At 39.3% G+C, this 24,680-nt stretch overlaps 4 protein-coding genes across 5 annotated transcripts in view; 2 read left to right on the plus strand and 2 right to left on the minus strand.

Moving 5' to 3' along the window:
* LOC138047412 (coiled-coil-helix-coiled-coil-helix domain-containing protein 2-like) lies at positions 1 to 3,543 on the plus strand. Its single transcript, XM_068894254.1, has 3 exons — positions 1 to 327; positions 1,702 to 1,948; positions 3,281 to 3,543. Exons 1-3 carry the CDS (start codon positions 109 to 111, stop codon positions 3,289 to 3,291), a joined length of 477 nt encoding a protein of 158 aa, XP_068750355.1. The 5' UTR covers positions 1 to 108; the 3' UTR covers positions 3,292 to 3,543.
* LOC138047408 (2-oxoglutarate and iron-dependent oxygenase domain-containing protein 2-like) lies at positions 2,522 to 8,761 on the minus strand. The gene is made up of 7 exons (XM_068894249.1): positions 8,610 to 8,761; positions 8,398 to 8,454; positions 7,287 to 7,397; positions 7,114 to 7,216; positions 5,654 to 5,778; positions 5,204 to 5,461; positions 2,522 to 4,106 (listed from the first exon to the last, which is right to left on the minus strand). Exons 1-7 carry the CDS (start codon positions 8,730 to 8,732, stop codon positions 3,843 to 3,845), a joined length of 1,041 nt encoding a protein of 346 aa, XP_068750350.1. The 5' UTR covers positions 8,733 to 8,761; the 3' UTR covers positions 2,522 to 3,842.
* LOC138047404 (coiled-coil domain-containing protein 157-like) lies at positions 8,749 to 21,704 on the plus strand. Its single transcript, XM_068894246.1, has 8 exons — positions 8,749 to 9,444; positions 10,950 to 11,127; positions 16,290 to 17,097; positions 17,588 to 17,778; positions 18,615 to 18,791; positions 19,696 to 20,037; positions 20,591 to 20,661; positions 20,910 to 21,704. The coding sequence occupies exons 1-8, from the start codon at positions 9,200 to 9,202 to the stop codon at positions 21,385 to 21,387; spliced, it is 2,490 nt and encodes an 829-aa protein (XP_068750347.1). The 5' UTR covers positions 8,749 to 9,199; the 3' UTR covers positions 21,388 to 21,704.
* Positions 21,473 to 24,680, minus strand: part of LOC138047405 (amyloid protein-binding protein 2-like) — a 9,727-nt gene continuing 6,519 nt past the window's right edge. Inside the window, exons 15-17 of one of the 2 annotated variants that reach the window (XR_011131837.1) lie at positions 23,665 to 23,774; positions 22,898 to 22,971; positions 21,473 to 22,658 (exon numbers count right to left, since the gene is read on the minus strand). Coding sequence is in view for 1 of the 2 variants with exons in the window: in XM_068894247.1 (XP_068750348.1) it covers positions 22,504 to 22,658; positions 22,898 to 22,975; positions 23,669 to 23,774 (339 nt within the window). In the remaining variant the exon portion in view is untranslated. Of the gene's footprint in view, positions 22,659 to 22,897; positions 22,976 to 23,664; positions 23,775 to 24,680 lie in introns of both variants that reach the window. The other variant, XM_068894247.1, reaches the window with a different exon arrangement.

Here is a 24,680-nt window from a genome sequence, read left to right on the forward strand (position 1 = left end):
AGAAAACGAGTTTGCATCATATCTAAACGCCATATTGTTTCGGGTCTCTTACAACTGTTGTAAATTTCTGTTAGCTTTTCTGTGGTTGTTAAAACCTTAAAAATAATAATGCCTCGTGGTGGAAGAAGATCTAGTGGTCGATCATCTCCTATGTTTGGTAGAGCACCACCAACAGCTCCGCGAGCTCCTCCGAAGCCGGCTTCCAGTGTTCCTGCTGCCAAACCAGCCTCTAACGTGGCGCAACCTTCACCACCACAGCCAAACCAACCAGGACTCTTTGGACAGATGGCATCAACAGCTGCTGGAGTCGCTATCGGTTCTACAGTGGTAGGGTATTTGATTCCGCAAGTCGTTTTAAGCTCACCAAAATTAACCATGTATAATTTCTACATTACACAGTGCTCGAAATTAGCGGTCGTCCCAGAAGACTAGAAAATTTATATCTTATATCTGGACCAGGGAATGATTTTTGATTTCTTTCTTTGTCAGTAAATCAAACATGCACATGCAAATGTTTGAGAGATTTCTGTGAATGTGTGGAGTTTAACTTGTCAGTGTCTTACATAACTAACAGGGGTTTCAATAAAATTTGAAGTAGGCAGCTGGTTTGAGTCCAGTAGCCGACTGTATCAAGAAGGGGCCGTTAGGCCCCTTCGTCTAGGGGGGTCTGGGGGCATGCTCCCCCAGACGATTGTGAAATCTGGAAGCTCTGAAATGTGATTTCCAGCACTGAAGATGAAGGAAGATTTCTAATCAACAGAGACACTGAGTGTGCAATTAAGCGCATTCTTTTGATAATTTCCAGTGAAGAAAGATTTGGAAAACCATTTCAAAAGGAAAATTAACGATTTTTAACGTTATATGATGTTTCGACAACTTCATGTCATCATTACTACCAATTTCAAGCTGCCGCGAACGGCAAACCTTTTTACGCGTTTTTTCAAGCGCGAATTTCAACATTTCTCAACATGAGAAATCAGTTCTGTCGAACGATAAGAATATGTCATTGTAATCTGAACAAACGAAAAGGCTTAACCGATGAAACTAACAAAAAATTTACTGTTTTTGGAAAGCAAGTCTTGATGCAACGATTACTCGATAACGACCTGTTTTACATTAAAAGTCTTGATATGTTTGGGGACGTAACTAAACGTAATTGAATATTACGTAAAAAATGTGACGGTTGGTCTAGGCAAAATGCGGAAAAAAGTTATAGCCGTGCACTGTAGCTCAAAGATGGCAATATCAAATCTGATAATTATTTTGAAATTGAGGTTAAAAAAGGTACGTTTAAGTCGATCAAAAATGAATTTTACTTCAGGTTTGAAGGAATCCTTCAATTAATTCAATGTAAGGTAAAAAGTAGCCGACTTCTCTGAGCGATGCAGCCGACGCTTTTCGTCGGCCGTCGGTGCTTATTGAAACCCCTGATAACTAAGAAGGATAAGTTAACCCTCTGCTAAGGGGATTCAGGATTTAGCACCTGTTTAAGGTACTGGAGATTGCATAATTGCTTGATGGGGTTTGAACATCTAGGCAAGTGTAGTCCTGAGAAGGACTATGGGAGTCATTTGACTTATGAAGATGTCTTCTGCAAACATTGTCAAAAAGTTATGTCAGTCAACCAACAGTCCTTCTCAGTTTTGCACTCACCTGGACAATCAACTTATATCCTGGTATGTTATTGCGCTGTCTTTGCAGGGTCATGCTGTTAGTGGTGCATTGTTTGGTGGCCATGGAGGGGGATCAGAGCATCCAGCATATCAGCAAGATGCGGGGGCCGCAGTACCTTACCAAGGATATGACCAACCAATGAATACACGGCAGCAAGGTCAGGGACCTTGTCAATTTGAAATGCAGCAGTTTGTTGAATGTGCACAGAATCAAAGGGACATCACCCTGTGCCAGGGATTCAATGAGGCACTCAGGCAATGTAAACTGGCAAATGGTAAGAAACATTAACCTGGTAAGCTTTTCTGGAAAAGTAACAGTGACACTGTTGAGCAAAATTCTGGCTAGATTTATGATCTGAGATCGTACAAAGCCCTTCTGTATTTCTCTATTTACATTGAATGAAATAATATATGAAATGAATCAAATTGGTAATACATGTAATTGTGCATATTAAAGGGAACTTCAAAAATCCCATTTGTTTAAAAAGTTCCAAGTAATGCACTAGTAAGTAACAAAAGACCTCATTTGATAGTTACCCTCATTTGAGGGTAACACTTCGTAGCCAAGGCCCAATAAATTTGCAGGGTTTGCTTTCCATCACTGGATAACATAGACAAAAATTGATTAGTTTCAGAAAAAGGGGGTGGGGGGGGGGGGGGGTAAATTTTAATCACTGACACCTGAAATGCCGCTTCTCCCAACCCCCATTGACTAGTAAATTGTGTGGCATTAGACAGAGTGAAATGTGTTACTGGTACAACTCAGTCTCACTTCTACGAGTCAATGGGTTAACCATGTATATATGGAAAGTCATGCATAAGTTGCTTTTTTCTTTCTCCGTAGGAAACATTAAGCTTGATTTAGTAGTGATAGTTTACATGAGTAGTTCATGAATCAGAGATGTTATGTGTTACATGTCCTGATTCTCCATTTAGAGCAAGTTTTAATTGAGTGTTGTAAAACCAAAACGAAAACCAAACTTTGGCCAATCAAAAAGGATGGAGACAATCCAGTAAACCAATCAAAACTCGAAGCAATTACATCTAACCGACACAAAGTGCGGGAAAATGTACAGGCGCGAGCCACGATTGGTTTTGGTTTCACCTCTGATTGGTTGAAAAAATGGCGCGAGAACATTGAACCAATCACTTAAGTGGAGTACTGCAAAACCAAAGCAATTTGCTAATTGCTTTCGACAATCACTTGAAAACTGCTCCAATGCACCATATATTTGTAATGCAATTTACCTTCAAAAATAACAAGTAGTAGGATCAAGAAAGAAAAAAATAGGGTACTGTGTGTTTGTAACTCTGAAGTACTTGTTGAAAAGAGTTCTGAGACGAGTAAGGTTCCTCTTGTATTACAAGACCATGCAGTGGAAGAGAAGATTTGTAAGCTTTTTCTAGAGATTTAGATGCCAGGAAGAGTAGAAAACTGTCTCAAGAGAGGTGGAGAAGAAAATGAGAGAAAGCTTGGGCCACTGTATTCATGTAATGATTACTGCTCCTCATCATCTGAACTTCTTGACAGCCTAAGAATTTTAGTATTCAATACTTTTCTTTTAACTGTTGTATTGTATTGTGTTAACAATAAATTTGTGTTGTAGGCCTTGCCTGAGGAGTTTGGGGTGCAGTTACATCTTGGAAGATCACAAGAAACAACCTACCCATGCTGAAATCTACAAAAGTTCTCTGGTGTTGAAAAGAATGGAGATCTTTATTTTGGGGCTTTCATTTTATACACTTGCTTGCATATGAGGGTGGAGAGCACTTCAAAATAAACCAAGAATTGTACTAATTGCTGGCACTTTGATGTTGAGTGGATTTTGTATGAAAAGTGAAGTAATAAAGAGAAATCTCTTGAGCAGCAGTTGCTTTGCAGTGCAGTTTTTCCTTTACCACCAGACATACATGTACAAGTGTAAGAGACAAGTCTGGCTGTTCTCAGCCTTAATGGTGTTCCTGTTGTAAATAGTATTCATATACATGCAGATGACAAATATTTTGTGGTATTTAAATTGTGCCACTGATGTATTTGTCCATGTACACATGAACAAACATTTTTTTGTTGTTGTTATTCAAATGTACCAACCACTGGAACATAATATTAAGTCAATCTCATCTTAACAAGTCTAAAACTCCACATTGTTATAAAAAGGTTACATTCAGTTAGAGAGCTGTGCATACTGGGACAGAATCAGCAGGAATCGTAAAACCATCTCCAGTTCCCCATGCACATGGTGTAAGCCTGGGTATCCTGTTACACATAGGACACAGTCTGTTACGCACTGTAGAGGAGCGCATCCATATGATCAAGTTGATTCTTTCCCCAGACTGGATTGGAAGTGCTCCATGCATATGTTGCCCACGGTGAAGAAGTCCATAGCTTGGTTTATGTTCACATTCTGTGCATTCTGCCTCTTTCAAGGGAACCTTTAAAATATAATAATATTATTAGCATTTTCTTTAACTTATGCAGTTTGACACAAAGTTTTCTGGGGGAGGAAACTTGGATTGACCAATATTATCGGTGAGAGCACTTCCTTTCCACCAACATACAGAGTTTAATTTCTGGACTCTGCATTGTGTTGCTGAAGTTTGTTACCTTTTAAGTCTACTCCAAGAGGTTTTTGTTTCAGTACTTCCCTCGCCCGCCCCCCCCCCCCCCCCCCTCCCCAATCCAAAAACTTGTCACTTGTCATAATAATTATTGTATTCAATTTAGTCTAAATGATTTAATAAAGTGATATTGTTATCCCATTTGCACCCACAACCACTGAAGTGCAGTGTCCGATTGTCCTGGCCCCAGTTGTTCGCTAGTGTTTATCCGGTGGATAGCCTTATCCACCTTCTGAACAACTGAGACCAGAACTATAAACCCATAAAGGATGTGGCTAAATTCTCTTAGGCTACTTTCTCAATCCCATAATACACCTCTTTTACTCCGAAAAAAAAACTTGCATAGGTATTGTTTTCAAATTCTCTTGGGACATCTTCATGTCCCAGGAGAAATAGGCCTTATTCACGAGAGCCGCCATGTTGGTTTTCAAATTGTCATGCAAATTAACCATGTGTTATGCTGGGGGGCAAACATTGATAAAAAGGCAAACTGCTGAAAATTGGCTCATCGAAATATTGAAATAACATTGCTAACAGTACAATTTAGAATTTAGAATTAAGTACCTTTTACCTTTTAAAATAATTGTATATCTTTGATTGCCTTTGACTTGTGCAATCATTCTAATTTACCGGTACTACTTAGGTGGTAAACATTCAATGAACGTGAAACAAATCACCTGGGTGGCTCAGATGTTTGTTATATCCTCTCGAACTTGTGTTGTTTGCCCCCTCAGAAGTGTGTAGCTAATTTGCATGATAATAGCAAATCCAACATGGCGGCTATCGTGAGTAAGGTCTATTGCGAACAATGATTATGAAAACTTTTGGGGGGTAAAAGAGATGCATTATGGGATTTGAGAAAGTAGAGAATACAGAGAAAGTGATTTTGCTTTTATAATTAACATTCATACCTGCCTCATGTCCCCAAAGAACAGTTCCCCTCCTGTAAAGGCCTTTCCAAGTGACACATTTAATGTTACCTCAGCATTGTCATAATGATAACTCAGGTCCAAATCTTCTCCAATTCTGTAATGCACAGTGAATGCCTTGTGGGAATCCAAGGAATCACCTCCATGATCAGGGAACAGTAATTTGGTAATTGGTGTAAGGTAGTTTGTTCTTAGAGGGGAGCAGAATCCTTCATCAAAGCCAAGTTCATTGAGTACGATCTGAGGTTGAACAAGATGAAAATGTAAGAATCCAATAGTTAATTTCCCATTAACCCATTCACCCCTAAACCGGCCATACTTAGTATTTCAATGTCTAATGCCACACGATTTTACTCGTCAATGGGGAACCCCCAGGAGTCAATGGGTTAAATTTAAATTTATGAATTCATCTAATTTTTATGATGATCTTACCCCATACTTGTTCATTGTGTTTGGCCTTCCTTTTGGTAGATCTGTACTTTCAAAATTGTTTATTTCTTGAATGAAATCCTCACAAAAAGCAGGAGTAAATACTTGAAAAGCATAAACATTTGATGCTAAAAGGAAAATAAAGAATGAAAGTGTCAGTAAACTGTAAGTACTGAAGTTCTGAACTTAATGTCACACACAACTGAAGACGCAGTATCAGTGAGAGGAAAAAAGGCTTGCGATAAAGTGTCGTCCAGGACCCAAGTACCGACCTGCTAATGCGAGGCCAGTCACTGGGGCATGGCTAGTGTCTGGGAATGGCATACTGGCCGCGCACGAAGCACAGCTGCCCTGAGCAGCGTGTACCTATGCCAAGCTCCTAGAAGTTTGGGCCAGCATAGGGAAGTGGATGTGCCACCATTTCTCACCCAAGCTAGGGCAACCCCGGCATCGCTACAGTGTGGAACTGAAGGGTTGGCACCGTCAGCATTTATCCCTAAACCAGTTTTAATAAAAATGATAATAAATTATGAACGTAACGTTCAAATTGTGAACGTAAGCATTCAAGAAAAACAGGCTGTGCCTTATTAGAAGGATCCTTTATATAAACAATTTTAATGAGGAGGGCTTTATCACTTTTCAGTCATGCACATGACATTTTTATTGGTGACTGATAGGCTGTTACACTCATGAATTATTAATGAATTTTTGAACTGGGAATTTAAAGGTTCAATTTGGAATCAATACCTGTGCTCAAGTTACTTTTTGAAGCCTGGCACCAGATTGTGGGCTGCATAAAACAGTTTTGCCCCATTTGGAGGTCCAAACTCATCTCTCATCTATATCACTGTCATATCAGAATATGCCTTTTCACAACTTAGTTAACATTCAGGGGCAGGTTACTCAAAGTTTCCATGGTATTTAATGCTGGTTAGTGCAAACCACACTTTGAGTAACCTGGGCTAGGTCTAGAAGTGAGTTTGTTTGTTTGTTTGTTTGTTATTTATTTGTTTGAGCAGGTTGAATTTTTGGCAGTTATTCAGCTGATGTGGACCTGCTATACCCACCCACCCATATACAAACAGAGGACAGCCACAACACCGGGAACTTCATCCCCTACTCTTCTCGAATAGTGTGTGGGTTCTTTAACATCCCACAGGGAACTTATGAACATGGAAGTTATTTGTGGGACGGGACCTCGGCTTATCATCCTTATCCGAGAAGACTTGAAAGTCTAACCATTTGCGGTTGTAATTACAAAGGCAGCACTTTCTCCTCAGTTATTTAAAGACCCTGTGTGTTGGTCCGGCCGAAGACGAACTCACAACCTCCCGCATGGCAGCCCGGTGCTCAACTAACTGAGCCACCGGTGCGAGTAACTAATTCTTAGAGCTAAAAGACTAAAGATTATGAAAGGATATGAATAAATAACAAATTAAGATATACATAAATGCAATACTTGCCATCACAGTGATCTAGCATAGCGAGCAAGCCAGAAGTAGTCGCTTGTTCAATACTTTTTGCATACTGAACGATGGAAAGAAAACTGTCTGCAAGGTACGACTCCTAAAATGAATAAAACCATGAAATCTGCATGGAATTTATTCACCAGAAATAAATGAATATTAAATGTTACCTTCAAGGTATACACGTGAGGATGAAGTGGTTTATACTTGGCAACAATAAGCTCTCTTCTGGTCTGTGAATCTTTGTACATATTTCTTCTTCTCTCTATTTCACCCTTCACCTATTTATTTGCAGAAAAGTTAGATTATTCATAGATACCTTGTCATAAGCTTTATGCACTTATCAATGTTAAGCCGGAGACGGTAAGGCAGGGCATAGGGCAGGGATTTCATTGGTCCTCGTGGCTCTTGGGCCCAGGGGGGGTACTGCCATATATGGGCTATATAGGTATGTGCCGCTGTGAAGGGTATGGTTTTCAAGCAGTTTACTCTGAGGGGGCAATCCGAGCGTTTGTGTCTAGAATAGGGTATAATTTTTCACGAAACTGACCAGTCGCTTGAAGATTTTATCAAGACTAAGGAAACCAGAATTTCCCGCTCAAAAACATAAAAAAATCGAGTCAGCAAGGTTTAAGTTTATGCAGGTCCCAGTGGCCCAACCCAAGAGCCCAGGGGGCTGTTGACGAAGATTAGCTGTCTTGGCCGTCCTTTGGGTGGACTGGCTCATATGGTTCATAATTATGTTCCCCTTGTCCTTCCCCCGCTGGGACCCTGGAACCCTTAGCCTATACCAGAGCTAGTTCAGCTGAATTTTGCTACCCTATACTAGAATAAACTCCCACCGATTTCCGTCTAAATACAGATACTTGACAGTTAATAATATCCAGAAGTGTTTCATGATAGCCATTTATCGACACTGATGAGGCTCAGGGCTGACACTGGTATGAGGCTATTTGTACTGTGGGGAAGGATTTTTCATCGATTTCGCTAAAGAAGGTTGGAATTGATTACAGTTCCCGCTTCACCCAACAAAACTGTTGACCCTTGACCGACAGTTTTCCAATCTTATTGTAATCTTACAATAAAGAAAATTTTAAAAAACACAATAAGTTTAGGTGTTTATTTCACGTATACATCACAAGTTATCATTAAAACTATGATTATGGAAAAATCACAGCGTGCTATCAAAGCAAATTTTGCCAGAGCTACGTCACCCCACTCTAAACATATACATTTAAGTCCTGGAAGCAACAGCATAAATAATACATTTCACTGTGTTACCTCCTTCATTACGTTCTTCCATTGCGCATCTGTCTTACAGCCTTTTTGACGCAGAACCTGAAATGCATAATTGGAGAATCGAGATAGACTTTAATACACATAAGAAACTTATGTACAAGCGTATCAGCTGTTGAATGATCCATTGCATCTCCTACACGCCTCTTTTAGGGCCGCGTATTAACTTCGAAAAAAGAAAACAAATGGCTCCGTACTCTCTGGTAATCGTATTGAAACTGTCCTTCGTTTTCAAATACGATGTGGGCTTCATAGTTCTTGAGAAAAATATTATGACTAAGAAAACACTGACAAACACAAAATTGAGTCTCTCCCGCCATTTAAAAAAACGCAAGAGACTGGTAATGATACCAAGAGGATGTAACCAAAGCAAACATGGCGTCCTGGAGGGAATAAAAATTTTCGCCATTTAATACCTTTTATACTAGAAGAAAGAAAATAATTGCCAAGGAATGTGGTTATTTATTATTTCAGGGATTGAATTTTTGAACTGAACGCATCTTGCGCCTGCTGTTTTTCTGAAAGACAGCTGTATACAAGAAGACGAGAGAAAACGTGAAAATAACTTGACCCTTTTGAACAGCTGTCTAGTGTCTTTCAGACTTCAAACTTATGGAATCTGCAAGTCCATGGTTTTAATGTGGAGAATTCTGGGTCAAGACACGAAAGCTCCAATAAAAAGACGATCGATTTAAACGCTGAATTTCTGCTTTAACAAAAACCCACAAATCTTGGAAATAGTATATGTATTTTATGGTAGCTGATTCTTCTGACAAAAACCATCTCAATGGCGCATCTTCTTGGAAGTCAAGCCTGCCTGGACAGCCTTAGGCAAGACATCACTGATGTTCAAACGACTGTCATGGACTTGTTGTCCAGAGTTGGAAGTGTCAGGAGTCCTTCATGGAAATATCCAGACAAGATATCATGTGAACTGGACATTGATGATCTGCTGGAACGATATTCTTATTCTAACAACGAAGATCACTGTAAACTGTCCCATATTATCCTATTTGAACTTCTGATTGACAGGTAATTGGCATCTGCCAAAAATGCACCATTTATGCCTTGACCAATCACCATACTTGAATATGTAGTTAACCATTTCCCTGGGGGCTTTTCAGGGTCAATGAAAAACACTTTGTGGGGGATTTTGCCAGACTGCTTTTATGGTGCACATGGCAACCATGCAGTTTGATGTACTTATTGACTGAGTGGGAGGGCAGGACGAGAAAATATTTGGCCTGAGGTCATGGCATACGGACCGAGCGCAGAGAGGTCCGTGCACCGTGACCGAGGGCCAACTGCGCCTTTCAATAACATGCGGACTCTCAAATTCAAAGCTCAATTGACAAATGCGTTTTTCGCTACCGTCAATCAAATGTTCGGCGGCTCCTCCCAGTTTCCGACTATGTTGACTGAACTGGGTCCAACAATGTGATTTGATTACTGTGCGCTCGACAGTAGTCAGAAACTTGGATGAGCCAGCGAACATTTGATTGACAGTATTTTAAACGCATTTGTTGATGGACCTGTAAATTTAAGAGTCCGCATGTTATTGAAAGGCGCAGTAACTGAATAACAAGTAGACTTCATAGTCAGGTGCCCCTAGAACAGAGTGAGTGAGAGACCACCACAATGGGGACTAATGTCCCCTACTCTTCTCGAATAGTGTGTGGGTTCTTTAATGTCCCTCACGAGTGATGTGAGACAGGGCCTTCAGTTCATCATCCTTATCTGAGAAGACTAGAAAGTCTAACCATTTGGAGATGTCATTTCAAAGTCAGCACTTTCTTCTCAGTTTTTAATTGCGACCCTGAGTGTTGGTCCAGCTGGGGTTTTGATCCTGTGACCTCACGCACGGTAGTCCGATGCTCAACTAACTGAGCCTACTGGTCGGCAGTTCTTCGGTACTTCTCTTGAGCAGATTGTAAATACAGTTGTGGTTTATAACTCCTTACTTAAGTCTCTCTGATGAATCCAGGGGGTACTAATTCAGCTGAATTTGATAAGACCCCTTGAATGAGCTGCAAAACCTAATATGGACATTGAATTGATCACGAACTCCACAGTGCAGTTGGTTTAGCTCCAAGATGCCGTGGTTTGACCCAAAGTTATTTTCAGTAAAATACTCAGGTGTTAGACAGAGTAAAATTCTAAGTATGGCCGGTTTAGGGGTGAATGGGTTAACCCCTAAACCGGCTTAAACCGGCCATACGTAGTATTTTACTCTGTCTAACGCCAGACGATTTTACTTGTGAACTGGGGGTGTCCAGGGCGTTTGAGGTGTCAATGAGTTGACGTTTTTGTCTCCTGAAGTTTTTCATTACAAGTGTATCAAGTCCAAGCACCCCAGACCTACCCTGTTCTCTCACCTCCCACTCCTGGATAACATTAACATACACCCGGTACTTCCATTATTGGTATTTCCATGGGAATTACATTATCATTTTAGGATGAAAATTGCATTAAGTGTTTCCTTGTGTTCTTAACTTAACAAACTAACTCGATCCCAATCTGTTGATTTTATTGTCTAGACTTGTTTTATTGCTGCAAGGTATGGCCCAATATTGTGACCAACTGTTGACATCATGTGATGGTCGGCCTGTCAGTGGTAAGATCCTTGGTTCCTCAATGTCTGTTGGATTGGTAGCTAAAAAATTTTGGAATAAACTAGTTCATGTTCAGCAGACAACTCAGCAACTGCAATTTGAGGTGAGAGTAATGTCTGCTTATTTTATTTTAGGTTTTATTTGTACTATGTTGTAATTTAAGTTGAGTTGAGTTAGTGCAGTGGTGTCAGAGCACTCGTTATATTCATTTGAAGTTTGTCAGTTTTCATCTGGTAATCAATTCTTGGTACAAGTCACATCTTGAAACCTCAGTATTCTAGAACCAGTCAGAGGATCCTAGCTGTCCCTAATAGTGCAGTTTTTAAATTCTGAGCCAGAATTACCCCAATACATTCAAGATGGCCCACCAGTCCCTTCCAAACTGTCCCAAGTGTCCCCATAACAACAGAGACAACTCTTGTAGTAACCTTTCAGCTTTCTCACTTCCCTTGCCACATCTTGATATTTTTCTTTTTCTCCTTCACTTCCACTCTAGCATCTCCTGGTGGTATTATCATCATCATCATCATCATCATCATCATCATCATCATCATCATCATCATCATCATCATCATCATCATCATCATCATCATCATCATCATCATCATCATTATACTGATGGTTTTCGGACTTTGCGACCTTGACTTTAAATGGTTCCTCCAAAGGCAAATTGTTTTATTTTCCAGTCAAAAGGCATCACAACTATCTAGAGGCTAAGAAGTATACTGTGTATAAAAATGATCAGAAATGGTTTAAACGGGTCTTTATGAAGTTATTTTTTAAGTCGATGAAGTCCTTCAGTCAACAAATCTAGTGGTAAAGACTAAAATTAAGTGGTAAACTCCGATTTTTACCAATTCTGCGAGTCATCTAGATACCATTTAAGAGTTTCGCAGCTCATGACTTACCACAGACCTTTTTATTTCCTCTTTTTTTCGAGCGATTGCAAACGCCACGATATGTGTTACATTGAACGGTACTTGCGAAGGAAAACTTTTGCGAAGAATTTAAAAAGTGTGTTTTCAAACGCAAATCGAAATACGAAAGGCTGTATTCAATCGCTTAACGTGAAATTCACGTCAGTGGTAGTTATTAGTAATATCTAACTGCCTTTTAAATTAGAAGTGATAATATTTATGTTTATAATTTTTTTTCGAATTTTTTTTCTGAGTACCCCTTATACCTACCGGGTCCCGTAGTCCACTTAATTACGCTTCAGATAGAAATATTAAAATATTTGGAGAACAGTTTGACGAGAGAGCAGCGAATTGGAAAGGCGATAACGTTCAACAAAGTCAATGATGTAGCTCGAGTTTGGTAGTGTTTCGTATAAACCACGAGCCAGGAGATCCATATTTATGAACGATGAGGTCGCATTTTCCACAGAAGTTGCGCTGGATTCTAAAGGTCTCTGGGTCCAAATATTTTCAATTTTGTTGTATTTTGAGGACATAACTGATCTCAGAGAGGTGTGAGGCACTTGAGGTAAGTTAGTTTTCATGTTACTTTGGGGAGACCGGTACCAGAAACAACAACAAAAAAAATTAATGCACCCCTTAGGTTGAAAAGTTGCAGCGTAAATTTTTGTTACCGCTTTTTGCGTTCTCAAAGGTAAACTACAATACATTGATAAAACCCAACGAACGTGCAATGATGTATCACGTTTGAATCCGAGGTACAGTGTTTAACTTCCACTGTAGACAAAGTGATTGTTGTAGAATCGGCAAGTGATGGTGAAGACGACCTTGAATATTTATAGGAGTGTGAAGAAAGCGATGATGCTGTGGAGGTCCAAACTGAAGCTTGTGATCAGCAAAGTAAAAGAGTATTCGAAGCGTTCGAGAAATGGATCCTTAGCCCCGATGGGGGCGAAAAAGATGCAAGGCCAGCTGCGCTAGTGGTGCGACAAGTGCAGACAATACTGTCGATAATAGGAACACAAACCATTGAAAGCTTGTTTGACAAGGCGCTAATTCGCGACAAGTTTTATCCAGAGTCGAGAGCGTCGCACAGGGCAGCAACCACAATCAGTTATCTTCATTCTTTGCGCAAGTTTTATACGTTCGCTACAACAGAGGATGACATCGAGCTTCCCCGAGGATGTGAAAAAACGGCAGACGCCCTCTTTAAAAATGTGGGCAGTGGTGTAAAAGTCTTCGCAAAGAGGTTAAAGAGAGATTTTGGGAGAAACAAGAAGAAGATCTTGCACGTCTTATTACCCCAGAAAAAGTTCAAGAGTTTGCTAAGTCAGAGTTTGCTCGTAATCAAGTCAAGGTCATTGGCGATTTGATAGACAAAGGCCAGAATTCTACACCTCTAAGCCAAATTGAGTGCTGGGATTTGAGAAACTTCTTGTTCATACACCTGCTTTCCCAGAATGGGCATAGGAGCGGTGTCATAACGAACAGTATCCTAGATGAGTACAAGGAAATGAGCTGTGTCGATGAAACATACATGATTTCTGTTAAAGCTCATAAAACATACAGTCAGCATGGCCCAGCAAATCTCTGCTTCGATGAAAGCCTCAAAAGTTGGTGGGACATTTACGTCGAACACGCAAGGCAGCAAGTTGTGAAGGGCGGTGGATCCACTTGCTTGTTCTTAAACTGGAAAGGAGCAAAGATGCAGAGCAGCGATTTGTCATCAGCTATAACGAGCGCCTGGCGGAAGGGTGGTATGATTGATATGGAAACACGTATCTCAGGAATACTAATGAGGAAGTCATGCACAACAGCAATTCGACAGTACAATAAAGAGGTCAAGGGTAATGTCGCCGCACATATGGCACACACTGAACGAACCGCAGATAAGCACTATCATCTCGTGCAAAAGCGCACAAACTCCGCTTTCGCTGCTAGGCAATTGACGGCCGTAATGCATGGTAGGCCGAGTTCTGCTGCTGTACCATCACGTAGCAAAAATAATGAAATCGAGCAACCTAGTATGAGAAAAGAGGATTTTGATTCACCTCCTGAAGGAAAAGAGGATGGTGATCTTGATGCGGTACCTGTACCTCCGGTCCGCCAGACCTGGACAAAGGAAGAGGAAAGAGCAATAAAAGAAACCTTCGCAGATAATATCAGCCGTCAATCAATTACGTTACGGGAAGTCCTTGCTCTTAAGCGCACAAATCCACTGCTCGTGGACTGTGAAAACAGAAGACTGTTGGACAAAGTGAGAGCATTGTACAGGTTCAAGAAATCTCAGGGTTCTCTTTTTGAAGACGTGGAGGCCAGTGATTGTAATGACAATGCAAGCGGCTCGAACTCAATTATAAGTCCGACTACAACTCAAGGAAAATTAAGAGTTTTCGAAGAAGAGGAGGTGATGGTCATTTCAAACCTTTTTAAAGACTTAATTCAAGGCGGTCAAAAGATTGAATCAAAAGATGTTGTACAGCGATTGAACGAGAGCGGCCATAAAGACATCATAAAAAAATACTCTAAGCAGAAAGTTACTGACAAGATCAGAGGTCTTCGTGCAACTCACATAAGGCAGTGGAGAAAGTAAAGGAGAGCATTCCTGATTTCATGGTGAACGATCCGAAGAAAATAAATTAAAGAAAAACTTATTTTAATAATTGAAAGACAGCACTTGTCTCAAACAAAATGCTTTAGTTTTCTGTCTTCTTGTTTTTTTTTTTTGCGGATCATCTGCATGATTTCTGCCATGTTACTACTCCAAAAGGAAGAGATAGTTAAATTGATACTTTTTGCACAGGCTCAAAAATTGTCAGAGTTCTCGTCTTATTTTACCATTATCTTGTAACTTATGGCGCATAGCCACCGTTCTATACATGCATGTTGAGTTTTTATATTTTATTATGCCCATAAAAAAACGGGGCCAAGCTAAAGGTTTAAGTTATTCGCAGAAATCTTCGTTACCTTTTTTGTGCGTCCGGCGCATGATACCTGTTGAGTTTCACTTAGCTAGGAGTTCTGTTTTGTTCTGTTGCCGACTCAGGCAATAGTTCAATAGGCCACTTCCGAAGTTCCCTGGACCTTTGTATCAGAACGAGGGTAAATGCTCAGGCACTGATATAGAAATGATTTTTCATTCTCATGCAAATAAAACTCACTTTCACAAAAAAGGTTGTGCACCTAGCCTCATTTTGAAAGTGAGGACTTTTGGAACTCAGAAGTGGCCTATAGGTTTAGGATGTTTTGTGGATTGATCACCTTGAAATTTCTAGAATGGTACTACCTCGTTAATCGATTTTTTGGTCATGTTTAGTTTTGTAACTTGTGGTGTCCTACCGTCGTTTATGTATACGAACAATCTGTTGCGCACGGATTTATAAGTATCAAAAACCAGTTTGATGTTACTTTTTGCGCAGGAGTGGTTTTCGATAAATTGAAACGTTAACAACTCGTTTTTCGTCAAACACAACAAAGGCGATCGTTGGAAACCAATGTAAACATAACAGAAACAAGCGGAAACAGCAAACGCAGAATGAAGATATGTTGTACATTTTTGTAACTACGATGAAATCATACAGTGCCAATACATATATAAATTACTTTTAATGTTCAAACGGAAGACACTCTAGCGCATTGTCATATTTTTTGTCCGAAAATTCTACAATTTAACTACCCTAGTACACTGTAGTAGATTTCGTTTACACAGACGGTGGCCAAAACAATAAATTTGCTATTGAAAGCCACTCTAACCCATTTTCCTATTTTTATCAAATGCTGTTCTCATTGCATTGTTTCAAGGAAAAAACAACTGAAATAAAGGATAATTTTTGTTATACACTGTCCTCCTCGTAGACTGTAATTACACTTCATTTTATAACGTAATAACTTTTCCTGGTCTTCTCTCATTTTGATCTTATTGTTCCCAAAGGCTGCTGAGTGATGGTCTCACAGTAACATCTATTCAGACGTTTTGTACAACGTCTGTTATTCAAGTGCAATAGAACTCTGTCAAAAACAGATAGAATGAATAAAATAGGGATGGTAAAGATAGTACAATGACGTAGTCCTTAAGTCAACACAAAAAGTCGCTGAGTCCACAAAAAAAGACGCTGAGTCCACAAAAGGTCCTCAAGTCCACTTTGCTTAAGTCCCTAAGTCAACTCCCAAGTCCCAAAGTCAACACCATGGTCCTTAAGTCCACATGTTCGAGTCGCCGAGTCCACAAAAAAGGGTCCAAAGTCCACTATCAATCTAATCATCATCATCATCATCATCATCATCATCATGATCATCATCATCATCATCATCATCATCATCATCATCATTAACAATTTGCTTTTCTTAGAGAAAAACCAAGAATAAAACAATGTCTAAGATGGAAGACACTATCACAGACCTTAGAGATGAAATAAAAGTGTTCAAACAAGCCCTTGATAAAAAATCTGGGAAATCTTCAGTAATCAAAGGCAAGATTCAAAGCCAAAGTGCTACCACAACTTCTGTCAAGTTTATTCTCTCACCTTCTGAAGAGTTGTCCTTAGAAAGTTCCACTCCTTCTCGTGATCTCACCTTATCTGTGGAAGATGTCGCTAATGCTAAAACTTTCGAGGAATCATCAACACAAACTTATGACACAGCGTTTATACCTTGTGAGGCATGTGCACGAACACAACAGAACCTTATTGAAGTTGGCAGTGAGGTTATTAAAGTATGTGAATCACAAGGCCTTCCTTCATCTTTGGCCAAGCAAAAGAAACTCTTGCGGCAGTCACTTATGGCTGCCGCTGATGTATCAAGGTGGGCATCTGAGCAAAACCAGGATCTGAGAAGAATAAATGATCATTTGGACAACTTGTATGCACAGATTAATCCACTTGAGGAGAAGCTAAGGATGTCCAAACAAACCTGTGCTAATTTGGGTAAGCAGATAAAAGATTTGGAAGAGCAGCTGGAAAATGAACATAGCAAAACCCAGGAAAAGGAAGAAGAGTTCAGAGCACACATTGAAAAGGTTGTTGCAGAAAAAGACCAAGTTATAACAGATGCAGAAAAAATGAACAATGATCTTGTAAAAGGAAAAGAAGTTCTTCACGACATGATGCTCAAATTAAAGGAGAAGAAAACTAAATATAAGGAGTCGATGAAGACACTTGGTGGGTTGAGTATTTAATTTTACTAACCTTTATTCTGTTTAGCTTTTAACAAAATCTTGTCAAATCTAGGGGACTTTAATTATAAAAATTTAAGTCACGAAGGGATTGCAAACTTTTTAAGGCAATAATCGCACTAAAGTAACCACACACTACCGACAGGTTACCAGCGCCTTACCAGCAGATTACTGACAGTCGGTCAATAGTTGGTCAACTGTCAGCCAACAGATGGCCTACAAGCAGTTATTTTTTTAGCAAAACCTTAATAAATCTGTTGGCCAACTGTTGGCTGACTGTCGGTGGAGGGGAGCTGTTCTTCATGATTACCCGAAGCTTCATTCAAATCCCACATTTTTTACTCATGTTTAATTGACCCTGCCATATGCATCTTAATCCATGATCGTTTTAGAGTGGCTGCAATGCACTTTAAAATCTAACATGGATAAACATCTCAGTAATAGTTATTGTCTGTATTACTACCTTTTTTATTTAGGTGAAGAAAACTCCAAGTTATTGACTGAATTAGACAAGGAGTGTAAAGAAGTTGCAAGACTTACTCTTGTAGAATCTGAAGTCCAACGACTCAATGTGGAGTTGGATGAAGTGCAAGCCAAGCTTAAGGATACGACCATAGAACTTGACAAAATACAAGCCAGAAATAAAACCATGGAAAGACATGAGAAGGTAGTTTCCATTGTGTTAGAGTGGTTAACAACTTTTAACTATATGGCCATTTGAGGAAAAGCCAAAGAGAACCTTCTATGCAAATTCAAGAGTTGGCAAAAGATGTAAACATGAAACAAGCTACCAGCTCTGACGGAGATATTTTTATTAGAGTGTGCTATCTTTATTTCCATTATTACAGTGTAGCTGTTGTAGTTCAAGTTTTTTTCCCTGGTTCAAAATGTTACAAACTAGGCATACATACATACTTTATTGAACCTCTCCATAGGGGCTTTTCAGGAACACTAATAATAATTATAAAATAATAATTTGCATAATTATTTAGATTAGACAAGTTCAGTTTTCTTTTTCCTTTAGTTTCAGATTACTATGATAATGAATATTAAACAAAGAAAAATCATAATTGAACTAGTTCGAAAAAAGTTGAACCACAACATAGCCTTTTCCCTGATATAGAAGGCAATCAATTAATTTGATGAAGAGATCTATTTCCTTTTCTTGATGGTGACTCGGGAAGACTCAGTAAAAATCTCAGTGCTTCTTTGTGAGAGTCAAACTTGCAATCTTCAAATCGCTAGTTCATTTCAGTCACCATGGTTAACATCTAACATGCCCTTTGTTACTTTTGTTAATTATTTATTTATTTACTCAAGGTTAATTATACACATCTTAACATACTATACAAATTGAAGATAAATTACCAATTAAAAGAAATAAAAAATGTAAAATTGCAAGATCTGAATAATTCGGTCAGTTTATACAGAATTGTAGGATTCCTTGTAAAAATAAACTGCCTCAATGTTACAATAATTTATTTGATTTTTTTATAAACTAAGGCACTACAAAGCAAGCATGATGCACTTCTCAAAAGAGTGGATGAGCTGGACAAAGAGTGTGAACAGTTGAGAGACCATGTAATTGAGACTGACGGAGTGAGAGATGAGCTGCAAGGTGTAATGGAAGATTTGGAAGCTGAAAAAGACAAACTCACTGTGGAACTGGACTCCAAGAAGGTGCATTACTTTGTAAATTAAGGAAGAGACATGATGGGTTTGAATAACCTCCTTTATAGTGGCAGGTACAAATTACACTGGTCATTGTTTTACTCTTGATACAGAATGAATCCTAATGACTATGAATGACGTGGGTTAAAACGAGTCTGAGTTGGGCGCAAAACACATTTATGCCTGTGAACACAAACTCTATTCTTTTCTTAAAGCTAACCTTAGGCCCAATTAGGCCTAAACAAAAGTTTTTAGGCCTAAATTGTTAGGTTAGGGTTAGGGTTAGGGTGGTTTCTGTATTGATAAAACAATGACCTGTGACTTGTGACCAGTGACCAGTCAGATGTTTTGTACCTGCCCCCTATACAGCCATGTTTTGAGTACTCTCTGAAGCAAAGGGCATTCTGTGATACCCCAACTAATGGGTCTGTAGAGGAAAAGAGTGACGTAATCTTCCAAATGAAAGACTAATGTTCTCAGAAACCAAACAGCTATCTGCAACCATTAAATTCATTGGATGTGGGAAGCACTCCCAATATTAAATTTTACTACCACTCAGTAGTTCAGATGCTCCACTGCTGGCCTCTCTTGTTGAAAAGGTGGACAATGCTATCCAGCAGATAAGCAATAGCAAAACCAAACTCAATTATTGAGTTATCCAGTGGATAGCACTATCCACCCTTCAAACAAAATGGGGCTAGATCTTTACGAGACTGGGAAAAGGTGATGTGGATTGTGCAGTCTTTTAGTAAAATGTCTGTCACGTTTTCACAAAACAAATTTGTCTTGCGATCACTGAAAAAATTGTACCAAATCAGTAGTCCTAGGGTCCCTCCACTCTGGCGATAGACCATTGATTTTGTTATAGATAACAATCCAAGGTTTGATCAATGTTGTTAAAACGTTTTCACAGAATCTCTTGGAAGAACTTAAAAAAGAAAAGAAGCAACTGATGCATGAGGTGGAGGAGTTTGAGGCCAGAACCAAAGAACTTGAACAAGAACTCAAAGAAACCCAAGAAAAACTTCAACTGGTCATAGAGTTTCCTTCTATTGATGCCAAACAGTCCTCTCAGTCAGATAAAGCTGTTATTTTTAATGGCGATAGTCCATCAGAGGCAGAAGTGGCTAAGGATATGGAACGGCAAGTTATGGCGAATAACATCAGGATACTGACACTGGAGGAACAGAACGAGAAGTTGAGAAAGTCTATTACTTTTCTGATGAATGCTCGTGAAAACATGTCCAAGAAAAAGGTTTGGAAGGAATTATTATGAACTGTCATACCAGTACTCTATAAAATGATGTGACCAAATGAATTCTTGCCAAGCATTTTTAAAAAGTGCCAAGACGTTTTGTACTTCAGTTAGGCACCATAATAACAGTAATAATTCTTACATCTGGGTCTGCAAAAAGATGACTTGAAACTTTGCAATAATTATCATGTTGATTTTTCTTCTGCTGAAAAACACCTTTAAAAACCAGTTTTCCATCATAGGTCAATCTAAATTTATATATATTTTAACATTTAATGCTTTCTGGATTTTTGAGAAACAAGCCCTTAGTTAGTGTGAAATGGGCAACAACACAATCCGCAGACGTGAGGGGCTATAAGTCATCCTTCTAGTTAGCTAGCATAGCAAGGTGTTCTTGCAGATCTTTAAAGCAACAAGAGAAGAAGGGCAAGGAGAGAAGAACTTTTCAAACTTTCTTTCTTTGGTGTCCAGTCTGAACTTTTGCACAACCAAATGATTTTCTGTTCCTTCTAATATGTGGATGTTAAAACACTTCTGTTTTCTCCCTCTGTAGATACAGGAACCAGTTGCATTATGGAAGGCAAACAATGAAGAAGAAAGAGAACAGAGAGATGTGTTATCAAGGTTCGACCAGTTTGTTTTTCTTATGTGATGTAATGATGTTCTTGTAACAGTTAGATGATTCAAAGTTTCCTGGTCACTCTGGTGACTGACATTTCCTGGCAAGATTTCAGATAAGAAGTTTCAGATTATGTAGATCTTGAGGGCAATGCCACTCACTCAGCATGGTAATTGGCACAAGCATTTGTAAATGGCATGAAATGTCATGTTGAATTATTGATTTCTCTTTAACATCTGCATGGTTTCTGTAGGCCTTTTCATGAAAATACTCCTGATATGGATCATAAACTCTCTACGTCTTCTATAAGAGAAGGACAGTGGATGCAGTCTGATGGTTATGTGTCAAACCCTCTTCAACCCCGCCCTCCTGAAAAACCTCGGATGCACTCAGCAAAAGCACGCACAAGTGGCACAAGACTTGCAGATAAACGTCAGAGTGTGGCATTAAGTGCAAAACTTGCTTCAAGTGGTAAATATGCAGCAAATATCCTGGGAAGTCAGACTGAACAAGAGCCCCATATACGGCACAAGTGGCAACATTCTCCTGTCCCTACCCAGGATGAAACAAATTGTAGGGGAAGGGGTCGACCAGCAAGTCCTGCATCGACACGGTACACTCCTGTGGATGTATTTGTTTGTTTAAGTTGTGATAAAATGTACAACTCACAGAAACATCTGGACATCCACAAATCATTTTGTTATGGAAGGGTTAATGACAACTATGCATGACTTTAACAAGTTGGCAAAAATATTTTAAATTTGGCATGAAGAGGTAACACAATTTGGTGCAAACTAATAAAACAGGACACTGAAGTTTCTGATAGAATAACTTTACTTTCTTTTTTGTCATTTTGTACAAGCTATCTTACAACTGCTTTCTTACATATGTAACAAAATTTTTGAAATAGCACAGCCGTTTTTGATACATGGAATTCAGTAATATTAATAACATTAAAAAGTCAAGGCTAACTGTTAGTAGAGGTACAAGGTTCCTTGCAAAAAAATGACATTAATTAACCCATAATAAAGTTCCCGCTTTCACATCATTGACTTCAACTCTTATTTACACGAAAAATAAAATAATTTACTGGTAATTCCCTTTCTTTCTGAAAACGAGTCTTGCTATAAGAAACATTTCCCTTCTAGGGGACAGGGGACAGGGGACATGCCTAATTATCTATTCTCTAAAGTGCCTGCCTTTACTAAACTTCCTTATCAATGCTCACCCAACTAGATTAGCACAAATATGAAAATTAGAGGAATATGCTGTCAAGTACTGACCAAATGAAACTGTTGTGAAGAATGGTAACTTAATTGCTTGTTTTACACACACATATCAAATTATCAAAAAGATGGTATTAAAAAACTCCAAATGAACCCCCACTTAAATGCAGCTTTTCTGAACCAAATATAATACCTATATGTATTTTATCCTGTGGGTATAATAATATAATAATATTATATTCTTGAAAACATAATGAAGCAAACTTTTTCTTTTTTTACGCTGATTTGCAGTTAATTTAAGACAACTTAAAGGAGGAATCCTACTTTATTTTATCTTGTTTATAGGATACTAAGGAGAGAAAAAGGAAATTAGCAAATGACTGCTTTGCATTCAGAGCTAGAAAAAAATCATTGGCTTTCCCTGTGAACATTTATCCATCGATAATTTGATCACATTCATTTCTGATCCTGCAGAGTCGAGGCCCACTCATTTGCAACTATTCTGGTGAAATCTTCAAACTGTAATTAACACACACTGCTACATATTTCCAGCCAATTTTGATATTTCCTTTGAATGAAGTCTGCTTGTAAAATAGCCTCAACAAATCAGCCTTTGACTGGTTAATCCGGCTGACTAAGGAAGTGTTGTATAAACTGTCCTGTTGGCCATGGGTCTTGAGTCTTGTCATGAGCAGACTCTGTTGTGTTAGCATTCTCGCGCAGGTCTTTCCAGTCCATGAGAGTTTGGTGGTAAGTTTCCATGCGGTCCAAATTACCTTGAAGTGAAGAACATGAAAGATGCGAAGCATCAATGCCAGCCTACCACAGTTTCACAGTTTCTTGATTTGTTAGCTTACATGTAACATCAGTGATGAAAGCAAAATCACTTATGATATGCTTCAATCTTGTCTTGATATGCTTCAATCTAAGCATCAATGCCAGCCTACCACATTACAAATGGATCTCGTCTGACTGTTTATCACAAAACTCTACTATGTTCAATCCAATAACATACCTTGTGAATCGTAGAGATTAATTAGCCCCCTATAGTCATATTCCAGACCACTGTAACTATCTCCAAACAATTTTCTACCTATAACCAAACAATGGAGAACATTAGACAACCTGTAATGTGATAAAAGACTAACATAAGAAGCTATGGTGCTTTTCAGTAATACTGAGTGCTGACAGAAACTTGGTCATTTCTTTTAATAGTCTTCATTTCAAAGTTTCATGATTTGTTAGCTTAACATCGGTGATGAAAGCAAAATCACTTATGATATGCTTCAATCTTGTCTTTTGGCCCATTTAATGCTACTTGTATGTATTATCTCATATCTTAATTTACCCTAGGATTTTAGTGTAGCTTGGTGTGGCTAATATCTCTGAGTATTTACCCTCCCAACCATGATATACTACAGAGGACAGACCACAACACCGGGAACTCCATGCCCTACTATTTGCGAATAGTGTGTGGGTTCTTTTATGTCCTGCAGGGCTATAGCACTGAAGGGTTTTGATATGGGGCCTACGGTTGTTGTCCTTATCCGAGAAGACTACAGAGTCTAACTATTTGCAGATTTCATTACAAAGGCAGCACTTTCTCCCCAGTTATTTTAAGACCGTGAGTGTTGGTCCAGCCGGAGTCAAACTCGCAGCCTCCTGCATGGGCGCCAGGTGCTCAACCATCTGAGTCACTGGTACGCAGCATTTGTTGTTATTGGCCAAAGTGACTTGGTTTTGCTCAGCTAAAAACAGCCTTATCTCTGCTATCCAGCATACCAACCTATTGCTATAGACCTAAGGTAAAGCTGTTCTGCCTTGTCATACTGCTCCATGTCATAGTTGTATAGTGAAGCAAGATGACCAAGAGATAATGCCACTTCGTAGTCCTGAAGTCAAGACAATAACACATGAGCAGAGAATTTATACATCCACAAAAAATAGAACAGCAGCAGTTCACAGGTTTTTGGTGATTTTTCCTCCTTTTTAGATCAGAAGTTGATAAAACTTTCGGCTGGCACAATTTTATAGAAAAGTGTCACCACTGGGGGAAACATTCCCTGCTAGTGGAGCTCTCTTTTCTTTTTGCATTTGCTGTGCTGACAAGTATGGGAAAAGAAACCTCTGCCATGGGTCAAAGTTCACTTTGATCCAACTGCTGTCCACAACCTTGGCTGGCACTCTTCAAACCGCACGCCCCTTGATATATTTGCTGACTGCGACTTGAGCCCGCTGTATCCCACGCATTCCTTTACAGTAATTCAGCTGTTGTTAAGGCCCGATCCAAACGTCGTTCCGCTCATGTGACGAACCTAACTCAATAAAGTTCGGCTAAAGAGCGACTTTGGAGTGACGGCTGATTCATACGCCGTACCTGGGTCGAACCAAACTGAAATCCATACAATGGTAAAGGGGCCTAGGTACATGTAAAACTTTGGAGTGTATTGTGGTGAGATTATAAATTATCACAATTTATGCGTTAGGTTCGGCACATGACAAGAGCGCCGTGTGAATCCAAACCTAACCTGCCGAACCAAACTGATTCAAACGCCGTTCTTAACTCATCAGTTAGGTTCGGCGCATGAATGGAGCGGCGTTTGGAACGGGCCTAAGTGAGTCTACACAACATGAAGTATCACATGAGGATTTGATCTCCAAGTAACCACCACGCATGCTCAACACAGTGAGTTTTGACCCATGGCAGAGATCTCTTTTCTCGTACTCATCATCCCAGCGCACACAGAAGAAAAGATACCTCTGCTCACAGGAAAGGGACAAAAACAAATAGACCCTGA

The sequence above is a fragment of the Montipora capricornis genome, chromosome 4 (genome assembly GCF_036669925.1).
Source record: "Montipora capricornis isolate CH-2021 chromosome 4, ASM3666992v2, whole genome shotgun sequence".
Lineage (NCBI taxonomy): Eukaryota > Metazoa > Cnidaria > Anthozoa > Scleractinia > Acroporidae > Montipora > Montipora capricornis.

Excerpts from the sequence above, each read along its gene's own strand:
- LOC138047412 (XM_068894254.1), top strand. The coding sequence starts at position 109 with ATGCCTCGTGGTGGAAGAAGATCTAGTGGTCGATCATCTCCTATGTTT. Across the intron at positions 328-1,701 it reads TCGCTATCGGTTCTACAGTG|GGTCATGCTGTTAGTGGTGC; the intron begins GTAGGGTATTTG and ends CTGTCTTTGCAG.
- LOC138047408 (XM_068894249.1), bottom strand. The coding sequence starts at position 8,732 with ATGGCGGGAGAGACTCAATTTTGTGTTTGTCAGTGTTTTCTTAGTCAT. Across the intron at positions 8,455-8,609 it reads TTCAATACGATTACCAGAGA|GTTCTGCGTCAAAAAGGCTG; the intron begins GTACGGAGCCAT and ends TATGCATTTCAG. Across the intron at positions 7,398-8,397 it reads GGAAGAACGTAATGAAGGAG|GTGAAGGGTGAAATAGAGAG; the intron begins GTAACACAGTGA and ends GCAAATAAATAG.
- LOC138047404 (XM_068894246.1), top strand. The coding sequence starts at position 9,200 with ATGGCGCATCTTCTTGGAAGTCAAGCCTGCCTGGACAGCCTTAGGCAA. Across the intron at positions 20,038-20,590 it reads AAAACATGTCCAAGAAAAAG|ATACAGGAACCAGTTGCATT; the intron begins GTTTGGAAGGAA and ends CTCCCTCTGTAG. Across the intron at positions 20,662-20,909 it reads CAGAGAGATGTGTTATCAAG|GCCTTTTCATGAAAATACTC; the intron begins GTTCGACCAGTT and ends TGGTTTCTGTAG.